This window comes from Hetaerina americana, unplaced genomic scaffold (genome assembly GCF_022747635.1).
Source record: "Hetaerina americana unplaced genomic scaffold, ioHetAmer1.1.p SCAF_5, whole genome shotgun sequence".
Taxonomy (NCBI): domain Eukaryota; kingdom Metazoa; phylum Arthropoda; class Insecta; order Odonata; family Calopterygidae; genus Hetaerina; species Hetaerina americana.
Window position 1 is genome coordinate 53,659,364 of NW_027287095.1, and position 11,731 is coordinate 53,671,094.

Below are 11,731 nucleotides of genomic sequence, written 5' to 3' on the forward strand. Positions count from 1 at the left end.
AATGAAGACAAAAATCCACTAAAACTTTCAAAATTTCTTTCTAAAATAAAAGATGCACAAATTGGACACTATTTGAAAACTGAAAACCTATTGAACACTGACATTTGCCATTGATTTGCAAGCTAATGAAATAATGGAATAAGTACCAATGCCATATTCTCATGAATAATAAACAGAGTTATATCACCATCACCAACATGCCATGGGCCAAGGTTACCTTAACCATTGTAATTTTTGCAAGCTATAGAGTAAAGTATAAGATAAGGCCTATACACCAAGCCAAGAATGAGAAGTACAGACCATACCAATTTATCAGTACCACCTTCTCATTTAAACCAACCTTCTTTCTATGATTTTTAAACATAATATAGACTCTTCTCCTGAGAAGATAGTATATGTATATATTTTGATTCATAGATAATACTAATCCAGGACTCAAACAAATAAAAATATACCGATGTATTTTTCTGGATGTTAGCTTTGTTGAAAAGCCCTTTTTTATGAGTAGAGATGGAAGAATTTCAGTGGCTGCGATGGAATAAGCTACCTACTACGCATCATATCGAAACTTGCAGGAATTAACTAGGTGGACTAAGAGATATACTTAAAATATATTAGTTGTTGACATAACCTTGCATGAGCTTAGAGTATGAATTGATGAATTCCATAATTGATCCCATTTATTTTCAAGTCAAACTTTGGTACCATCCTGTTGAGGATTTTTTGTATTCTTTGCAAGTATTGAAAAATATTTGGTGGTAGCTTCACCGCCAATAAAAAGTAACAATCTTGAAAATGTTTAAATTACAGTCATGATAATTTATTTTTTTTAAAGATTTTTACTAAGGAATGCTTAAAATTCTTCTTAAAAAAATAAAATTATAAAATGTCACATTTTAGTCACTGGATCTACACCAAATTTCCACTCCTTGCTTAAATTCATTCTTAACGATGCTGATGCATAGATACCTAAAACTCGAATCTACAATAATTTTCTAATGCATAATTTAAATAATATGAATTTTTGCACTGGAATTACAAATGAAAATGTTCAACCTCTGGCTTTCTTCGGTATCTTTAGGAACACATGGTTAATATATCTGAACAAAATCGGGAGCAAGAATTCACATCTAATATAAAAACAAATGCAATTAATTATAAACTTAAATTACCTTAGTTTTCAAAAATGGAATTCACTGAATATGAAAATTAGTAGTGTAAAAATTTTTAGGTGGGCATCCACAATGATAAACCAGCTCCTTTGCCAACCACTTGGACATACCTATCGCTTTCAAGATTTCACTTTGTTTGGTACTCGTACAACTGAGGCCAATCTATGCATTTAAAATTAAAATGCATACAGCATGAAAGAATAATCATTACATAATTAGTTGGGTGAATTCTTCTCGGGTCTTCCACCGGAAGACTGGTGGAAGACCCGAGAAGAATTCACCCTACTAATATGCCGGGAAAGCACCAGATCTTTCATTACATAATTAGTTTGAAAACTGTGATCAATCTCCCTCAAGGTAAACAGTGACATTGAATTCCTATCTTCTTTCTCATTTCAGTCAGTCTTTGGAGAAAAACTTGTGTCCAACTTCCTCTTTGAGGCTGACCTGAGTGATGAACCACGGTTGCCCTCCCCTTATCAGCTGAAAGGTCGAATCCTCGTTAAAAACAAAAGGCTGACAGCAGATGTGCCACCACCACATCTCCCACTCCCACCCCTTCCATCAATGTCAGCCACCCTCTCATCAGCACCCCTGAGGGCAGCAGCAACCATTCCACAAGCTGGCAGGGGCCATGGGCAGCCAGCCGCCAGCTCAACCACTAGTTCAACCCAGACTGGAACTGGTGCAGGGAGGGCATCAAGCATCATCAGCAATGCGAGTGGAGGGTCCGTCAATGACGACTTCAGTGATGACGAAGATGATGATGATGATGACGATGATGAAAACTTGGGTGAAGGTACAGTAAAGCAATGTTGTTTGTTGTATGGTCATGACACAAAACTTCATCCCATTGATTCTAAGGAAGGTAAACCTCATTTAGAGTACATATCTACTCGGGAGAGTTATCTAATTATAATGGAAAGCTGACTAGAAAAAATATTGGGTATACATTTCTTATTGTCCATCTTGATCATGCATCATTACTCCAAGTATTGGTATGTATCAACTCTCCATGCTGTCCTGTTCCCTGCCAATCTCTTCATTCCCCTCATAGCTCCTGGCACAGACACCAACACCTCGGCCTTCTCCTGTAATTCTTCCACTCTGTTTCCTTTAACTATGGTCTTCAGTAAAGTATAATTCCTTAGGATATATCCAATCAACTTCCTGCTTCTTCTTGCCAGTGTCCTCCTAGGTTTCTCTCTTCACCTAATTTTCCTAGTACAACATTTGCAACTCTGTCCATCCACTTTATTTTCAGCATTCTTCTGTAGCATCACTTGTCCATCACCTCATTCTTCTTTTCTCAGCTGCTTCCTCATTGTCTCTATCTCACATCTGTAGAAAAGTAGACTCCATGTAAAGTGAACTCTCAATAATCCATGGGCTGATTGTTTGTTTAGCAGATTATCCATACTATTCTCTTCCCAGCACCTCAAAATTACAATAAAATTACATCATTAAGAATCATAAAGGCTTTGAAACTTCAATATACTTTTTTTTTAAATAAAAGTTTGAAATGCCTTGTCTTTTTTAAAAGTTTTTAATTTCACAAAAGATAAAGTTGCCATTTGTATGTATTGTTTTTATTAAATCATATTTGTACTAACTGTACTTTCCCATTATTATTCCCCTCACATAAAATAGCACTGAGAATTACATGTTCTCCTTTAAGGTGAGCTAAGCATAGCTTTACTATGCTACAAATCAGTCATTAACTACCTATGCTGCATTATTTAAATTGGTGTCATATGATGGATATGAATCCACATCAGCTAACCTTTGCTAATATTCATCTTCTGCCAATCATTTTTTTTTTCTTAGCTATGTGATTGGTTTAGCTTTGTGAGAAAAATATGTTCTGCTATTTATACTATGACAGTTTTGTGTTATTGTAAAACTATAATTTCACCCTTATAAAAATGGCTGAAAAACGGAAAAAATTGTACTTCCATTGCTAATAAATTGGACTTAATAGCATTTAATGAAAAAAGAGTTTCCATTAATATGCATTTTTATTATGACTATATTTTCCACATGTTTCAGTTATCTGTATTTTTGATTATCCATGCTTCATCATGCATCCTTTAGTACGGATAATTGAGAGCTGTTTGTTTTAACCAATTGCTTCTGTATGTCTATGCTAGTAGTACTATCTGTTAGTGCTTGCTTAATCTGACAGGAGGCCTTCTTTGCCATTCCTAATCTGTCTTCTATATACATCTTTCTTCTTCCTAAGCTAGTGATTTGCTGCATTAACAGCAATACTATCCCACTTATTTCAGCACATCTTATTTCTATTGTCTTTTAGCAATGGTTAGAAAGCCTATTACTTACTTTCTATTTGAGATCTTCCAGTACCTTCTCCAATCCAAAGTAGGCATTGCATTAAATGAAAAATGAAGTAATCATAAAATAATAACAAGCCATCGGGAACTAGAGAATTTAAACACAAGCACAATCAAAACAGTTTGGATCAGGAGGGAGGCATTAAAGTATCAGGTAGTAATTAGGACAGAGCTGAAGTGGAGAACAGTAGAAGATATTTTTGTGATTATTTCTAAAAATATGTGATATGCTTTGTGCCACTTAATCTATGCATAATGGTTTCCCTTATTGCCAAGGAAACAATTCAGATAAAAGAAATTAGGTGTTTTCACCACTGAGTTTGCATAATGACCAAAAATTTATGATAGTAATTAGGTCACAATTTTCATGTATAACATGATGCTTCTACATTTTTGGTGTCTCACTTTGAGACCAGGCGGCTCTTAGTAAACACATCCTTTGTTTATGATCAATGCTTTTATTCTAGGGCTGAGTTCATTGGATTTTATGTTCATATGGCATGTACCTAATGACTCTTCTAGTTACAGTATTAAGAAATATTGTTTTGAAGGAGAGTTTATATCTAGCCATTGTATTATTCAACAACTACTAAACTTAAGAGACAACATCATTGCAAATACAAATATTTCTCACAACAAAAGAACTGCTTTGCCTCCAAAGCACATAACTTCTTTCGATGGTAAATGGAATAATATTGTATATATTCAATATAATATAGTAAAAATAATATCATTCATAAAATAAAATGAATTCAGCATCCTTGACTTGGATCTCTGGGTCACTTGATAATTTCTATGTGTGCTTTAGGTGCATAAAGCCATTGTAAAGTCAGCCTAAGCAAAGATATTTCCCCAAGGAGGGGATAAGAGACTTTATCACCAGATCCGCACTGGTCATACTTTCCAGATGCCAGCATGTTACCATGTGCATACAAGTTGTAAGGTATCATGTTCCTTCCGATGAACTAGAAAGTAGAAACTTCTGTCATTTCTCAACTATCTCTCCTCTTAGGTTTGCACATTTTTCACATAGCTGATGCCATTATTCTGTGGCCACTGAGAATGCTTCTGTAGGGGTCCCTTTTGGGCTACTGTAAAAACCAGTTGATCCTTGGCTAAAACGTTTTGTCAAAGCTGAGCTTGTAATGCCACTTAAACAATTCTAGGCATCCTAATTTTACAGAATGAGCTTATTTCCTTATAACTGATAAATGAATTCCAAAGCTCATGATAATAATTCAATACAACCTTATTTCTTTTAAATAGGTAAATTTTTCTTTTATAAGTATATTGTATTTTGTTTATACTTAGTGAACATTTGGCATCAACTGCTCTGTTGGCGATTTTTTTAGCAAATACTATGCTTAGGTATTTAGGTGTGTCACTAATAATTAAAGAATGCTCTTGTCTCTAGTGAATAAAGTAACTAGTTGATGAAAGAAGAGAATCAAATCTCCTCCATTATTATATAGCTTTTTTTTAAATGAGAGGATTGAATCTACATATATAGTACTAATAAATAAGTATAGTATCTGATGGTCAATAAAATGTGTATATTTTGGCTTTTTGTGATCGAGGACTGTAACTGAGCACCAAACTCTTTCTAAAAAGTTTCTATCTGGATTTTTTTCAGCTCTGCTGATGTACAAGTTCTTAATTGTAATAAACAATTATTTACTTCATTGTTTATGAGAAAATAGAAGGCATATACGAGTGGATAATTGAATTATATGAACATGATACCTACCAAATTCTTACTTTAACTGTGACGTCTAATGGTGAACATGACAAAACTAGTGAGTCAAGATACAGTGTTAAAGGAAAATGACTTAGCTTTAAGTAATAACTGGTAAAAATATAACTTTTCATTGTTACTTCAAATTATTTACGCAGTTCTTCACAATTGTGACTAATGATAACAGGAATTATACGAGTAATGTATTCCTTGGCACATAGAACAGAGCACTTATGTAATTATTAATGTCATTCCATAACTTTCCCTTTCCAACTGGCAATCTAAAGAGCATTAAATATGTGAATACCTAGTACTTCAAGCTTTCATCCTTTCTTCTCTCTGCATGATATGTCCTGGCCAATTTAGAAGTACCACTTTCACGACACAATGAACAAGCTTGGTTTCAACGCATTTCACTTTATTATCCTTATCACAGGTGGTCCAGTAAGTCTCCAATCATCTATGCCATCTTTTCAGTCTCACTTACACATAGGGAATACCCATACACAATAGAGGGTAAATGGACTGGAAGAAACTCAGTTTTTTTCCACAGTCCAACCCTGCATAATGCCTGTCTTCCTCCATTTCATTCTACTTGTCTACTACTTTCCTACCTCTACCTCGTTTACCTAATATGATCCTATCTCTTTATCACAGTCTTCAACATTTTATTGGATCAATGAAATATTGAATATCAGTCAATTGGTTTTATTTACTCACTCTATTATTGCATTTATAATAAATAAAATGTTCATTTTGAATAAAATAACCTATAGTGTGTTCATTTAACTTACTATTACATGTGAGACATACTGTGTTTACTCTTAAATGTATTCCATTTGAGGATGCCATCAACCAGGGCATTTAGAATTTTATATTTCAATGAAATATTTTTTTTTAATTTTAGAAAAATATCCAAAATAAACCATTAACAATTAAGTACAAAGAAAATATCAAAGATATATGTAAAATAGTGAAGGAAAATGTTCTGTATTTGAAAAAATATTTCTACATTAGCTAGCATTGAGTGTGACCCTTCAAATGGCACTAAGTCTATTGCAGAATACAACCCTATTTTTCTCAAGCTTTTGACTTTCATTTTCCATGATTCCAAATTCTGATGTAACAGAAATACAATGTATACAGTTTTGAGGACTCCGCTGCATTATGTTAACAGGCAATGAAACTAAATACTTTCTCTCTTTTGTGACAGACAAAATGGTGGGACTCATGTCAGAAGGAAAAGGATCAGGGGGAGCTTCTGGAAGTGCATCATCTGGAGTACAAAGCACTGTTCCCCGAACTGATTCATCCTCCAGTCATGAAAGTGGAGCCAAGCACTCAAAGTCATCCCATGCATCATCAAAGCAGCAAACTTCCCATCATTCCGAGCCCCATGCGGCTACTCCGGCACACGCTGGCACCACAGCACCTCCTCCAGCAGCATCCACCACAGCAACCCGCATGGGTCGAGACATTGAGTGGAGCTGTGAAGATGACTCACCAACTCCCCTCAAACCAAAGAAACAGAGCAGCCAAATTGCCAGAGAACTGTCTGATATGGTCATCTATGTTCAAGCCATAAAATTTCGAGGCCTAAATACCATCTCACCCAGCAGTTCTGTAAGGAGCCGTCGTCCACCCCAGGCAATGGGGTCTGTGGCAGGGGCACCTGCATCAGCCATAGTTGCTCCAAGTGCACCGGGTACCCCAACCACAACCGGGGGTGGTGCTGCATCTGGACACTTGCCTGGAGTAGCCTCCTTAGCCCTTTCCACAACTACAGGAACATCACCAGTAACCATGCCCACTCCGGGTACCAATCTTACAGTAAGTGGCAGTCAAGCACCATGTGTACCACCAGATATTGCCGGAAAGAGGCCAAATGTCAATCATCCCTGCTATCAATGCTCCTCACTGAATGAAAACACAGCAAAGAAGCTGTGTCGGAAACAACCTCTGGCCCTCCTTGCACATACAGAGACGCAGCTGGTCAGAACATATCCAGCAGGAATGCGGATCGACTCCTCCAACTTCAATCCCACCATCTTCTGGGCATTTGGTATACAGATGGTAGCACTCAACTACCAGACAGAAGATCCAGCACTGCACCTAAATGCAGCCATGTTTGAGCAGAATGGGCGCTGTGGTTATGTGAGGAAACCATCTGTAATGTGGGACAGGGGCCACATGATGTACCGTCGATTCAATCCATGGGATAAAGAGTTTGATGGCTTGCATGCAGCCACCTTGTCATTGACCATTCTTTCTGGACAATTTGTGTGCCCAGGTAATCTTTCAGCTTCTGTGTGTGTGGAGGTAGAACTTGTGGGCTTACCAGCAGATTGTAACAAGCAGCGAACTCGGGTTGTGCCCAGGAATGCTTTGAATCCCATTTGGGGTGGTGATCCTTTGCTTTTTCGTGTGTCTTTCCGTCATCTTGCTTTTCTGCGTTTAAGTGTTTTGGATGCAGGAACTGGGCACATTCATGCACAACGTGTTTTACCCCTTAACTGCCTACGTCCTGGCTACCGCCATGTTAGACTTCGATCCCCGCTCAATGCCCCTTTGCATCTTTCAACCCTTTTTGTTTACTCCCGTATTGAAGAGGAATCTCTCGATTTTTCTGCTTCCGGCCCTGGTGTGGACACAACCTTCACCCAGGGAACTGAAGCAACCATTACAGCAGACAAGGGATTAAAGGAGAATGGTGATGCAAAGAGACCACACATCCCAATGATGGACGCCAGCGAGTCTGGTACCGAATTGAGTCTATCTGCACCTGTAGGTCCTATTCCCTCTACACCCCTTCCAGCACCTACCATAAAGCGCCGTATGTTCTTTTTGATGGTTTATGGAGTGGTTGCCGAGGAACCGTACACCATCCTAAAGATCACACAAGAGAGCACTACTCGAGAGGTTGTAGCATCAGCCCTGGCCAAGGCAGGAATAGGATCCGAGAGAATCAGGGATTTCCTCTTGGTAGAAGAAGTGGCCCGGGGTTGGGAGGCCAGAGACCGTGGACTGCCCCCAGCACAAAGGGTGCTAGATCCAGCAGAGAGACCACTGGAAGCTCAGGCGGCTTGGACTGGTGAGGGTCGTTTCCTTCTCAAAAGGGTTGGGGATGACCCTAGTAGCCGAGCATGGCTGTCTTCCATACGGAGCAGCGGTGCTGGGCGTCGGAGGGGTGGGGCATCAACGGTGGATCGCCTCCACCGAAGAACAAACAATGCTGATGGTGTGGAAGAGGTGGAGGATGGAGATGGCTGCGATGGTGGGGGCATGCACTCATGGGAGGAGCATGACAACTTCCTGGTCTGCGTTTACAATGTGTCTCCTGAAATCCCTTATGCCATATTGAAGGTGCCCCTGGGTGCATCCGCCCAAGATGTTCTGGCACAGGCCCTTGTGAAGGCTCGTCGCATGGAGGACCCCGCTCGCTTTGTCCTCGTGGAGGAGTTGGAATGGGGTGGTAGTAGTGGCACTGGAGGAGCGGAATCCACATCAGGTGCCTTGTCGGGAACATCCTCAGGGCGCAGGCGAACGCGTCAGCAGAGGATCCTGGATGATGATGAAAATGTGTACGCCACGCAGGCAAATTGGCGAACACTCGGGCGGTTTGTGTTGCGTGAAAGGATGGAGGCCACCTTGGCCTCCAACACCTCCTCCGTGTCCCCAGCCGGCGGGTCCGCCTGGGGAGTAGGCAGAACTCGAGGGACCAACTTGCGCACGGCCACACTAGAACGACTGAGCAAGGGGCTGAGGGCAGCCTCGGCACGCAGTAGTGGTGGTGGAAAGACTCCAGTGCAGGAGGCTCTTAGTGATCCAACTGCCTCCCATAGGGTGGTGGTGACAGCGGCGACAGGGCCCAGTGACGGAGGCTCTCAGGTAGTGGGGGCGGTCAGTGATGGAAGCCATCGTCCTCGTCACAGGGAGGTGCACTCAGAGGGAGAGACACTAAGTGACGATGAGCGTGAGTACGACTTCCGCTCTGCTGTGTCACGCCTCAAAAAGGTCTCCCTGAAAAAGCTGAGAGTGTGGAAATGAGGAATGTTTCCCCGGGCTGGGTGGAGATGGGACTGGGGGAGTCATAGTGATGGTTAGCCCGGGGTTTAATTTGTTGGTTCCAAGATCTTGTGTACCCCTGAGCTTGCCCTTTTCTAGTCGTGAACTTCTGTGATACTGACTTCATATTATAAATGTCATTTTAGTTATACCTCCATTTTATGAATTTCATTGTTGGTACTCAAGAGGATTGATTTCCAGTTATGATGACAGCATCAGGCCAGCACAAGTTTTCAAGTGATGTGAAGCGTTAAGGGGAGTGTGTGATCCTGTGAAGCCTTAGGTGGCATAAGAAATAAAAATTCATCTTCCTCAAATTTTAATAATCAAACAAATCTGCAGCTTTTTTAGTCATTGATTTTATGGATTGTATACGAATTTTCGTAATAACTCTGCAGTTTCAGGAAGGGATGTCATTTTGTTGAGATTTCTCAGAATTACGCATATCATTTAAAAAGTCTCAATGATTGTTTTCTGCATGCTTTGGGAGCAAATGTTATATTGTAGAAATCTCTTCCTATGAACACTATTCTTGTGTCAAGTTGTTGGACTTTATACCATAAGCAGGTGCAAGTACTTATCCATTTGAGTGAACCAAAAGTGGATGCAATGAGACAAATCATGAGTTTTGTGATGAATTTTCTTCTTGCTTTCTGAAGTGGTATGTTTGAGAGGTGTATTGGAGAGAATGTAAATTGTTTAAATGTTTGGAAATGTCAAAGATAATTGAATCTATCATCATCCCATGGCTGAATCAGCCCCAGTAATTGAATAGATCATAAAGCATGCTGGTCAACTAATGTACCTTGGAACCTTTTATGACAGTCCACACAGATTTTGTACATAATGCTCTTGCAGTGTAATCTATAATGAATGTTCATAGTTTTAGACTTGGACTGTATCAAATTTTGTTTGCCAAACTTTAGAGCACAAAAGATTTATGAGAAGATTGTTCTTCATATGTTAGCAAATCATCCTGTTTGTGTATATAGCAAGACACTCTAAAAGTCTCGTACAATAACTTTTACACTTAAATACTAATATATCATCCTTGCCTATGACTATGTGGTTTTTCTGCTTGTAAATTTACCTTGTTGCACTGAAATTGAAGACCAAGTGATAAACTAATCTAATATTGCATGGATAAATATGTTACATTTTCTAATGTGTTTAAAAAGAAGTTAAAACCATTCTTGTACAGAAAGACATTATTTTGATGAAAGTTACCATTTTAAATGATTTTTGAGAGATATTAAATAGTGTTTAATATGAGTGGAAGTTTGCCCAGAAAAATAATGTATTTATAACACATTTATGTACTGTTTATTATTTATTATTGTTCTCTCTATCTCCATATTTTTACTGGCAAATGTCACCATGTTACTGTAAATATAAAACATGTTGCCTATATATTGAATATTTGAAATGGTTTGCATTACATGTTGGGGAATGGAAAGTTGTCAATATGTTTATATTTTGCAAATGACATTGATGGGTATATTTCAAAATCTACTAATTCTGTGTTGAATCACTGAAGTACATGATCAAGTCTTTTCCATATCAAAATTTTCTTGTAAATAATTTTCCACTTTTATATATACATATATACATACAAAACTTAATATGTATATCTTGCTCTTGGTTCCTTCATGTTTAAAATCTTCTGCAAGGCTGTACCATCACAATATATTTGCTATCATTCAAAACATATCCCTAAATTATTTGGAAATAAAAGCAGATGCTTTATTACGTACTAAACGACTTACTTAATATCAATAATAACTAAGAATTTAGTGTACATATTCTCTTCAGAGTATGTGGTGTGAAAATTTTTAAACTTTTTCAATCATGTTCCTAGAAGCTCTAGCAAGAGATGAAGCAAACACTTTCGAAAACCATATAATTTTCTCATATTAAAGAATAAATCATATTACAGCAGTTATAACAGTGCCTATTAATTCCAAAATTTCCACATTTATTGTTTCTTAAAATTATTAAAAACAAGTCTTAATAAAATTAAAATGCTAAAATTGTCATAAAAAGTTCTACACCTTTGAAATTCAAAAGAAATACTGTCACCAGTGCATTGAAGAAGATATTCCTGTCTCCAACTCATATTCTCTGTAAATCATTCCTCATATTTTACTTGAAAATCATGTCATTAGAAATGTTTTAAATCTGAGTTCTATCAATTGCTAAAAAAATATTTTTTGCAGATTTAAAAAAAGTGATGTAATGGCTCGTCAGTATTTTCTTATATGTACATATGTCTATTTTAAAGAAAAGATACGCTGTTACAACCTGTACTTTTCACTTTAATTCTTTTATTGGAAAATACGGGAATTAAACTGGATTCCAGCATTTTCAACTATTACCTTTTTGATTACTTCTCCAGAGCAATTGTTATT

General features: G+C 38.0%; 1 protein-coding gene across 1 annotated transcript in view; it reads left to right on the forward strand.

Moving 5' to 3' along the window:
• LOC139694398 (1-phosphatidylinositol 4,5-bisphosphate phosphodiesterase epsilon-1-like) overlaps positions 1-11,611 on the forward strand; it is a 62,095-nt gene extending 50,484 nt beyond the window's left edge. Inside the window, exons 18-19 of the mRNA XM_071592932.1 lie at positions 1,572-1,971; positions 6,472-11,611. Of these exons, the coding sequence (XP_071449033.1) occupies positions 1,572-1,971; positions 6,472-9,305 (3,234 nt within the window). The 3' untranslated portion in view covers positions 9,306-11,611. The remainder of the gene's footprint in view (positions 1-1,571; positions 1,972-6,471) is intronic.
• Positions 11,612-11,731: the final 120 nt, after the last annotated feature.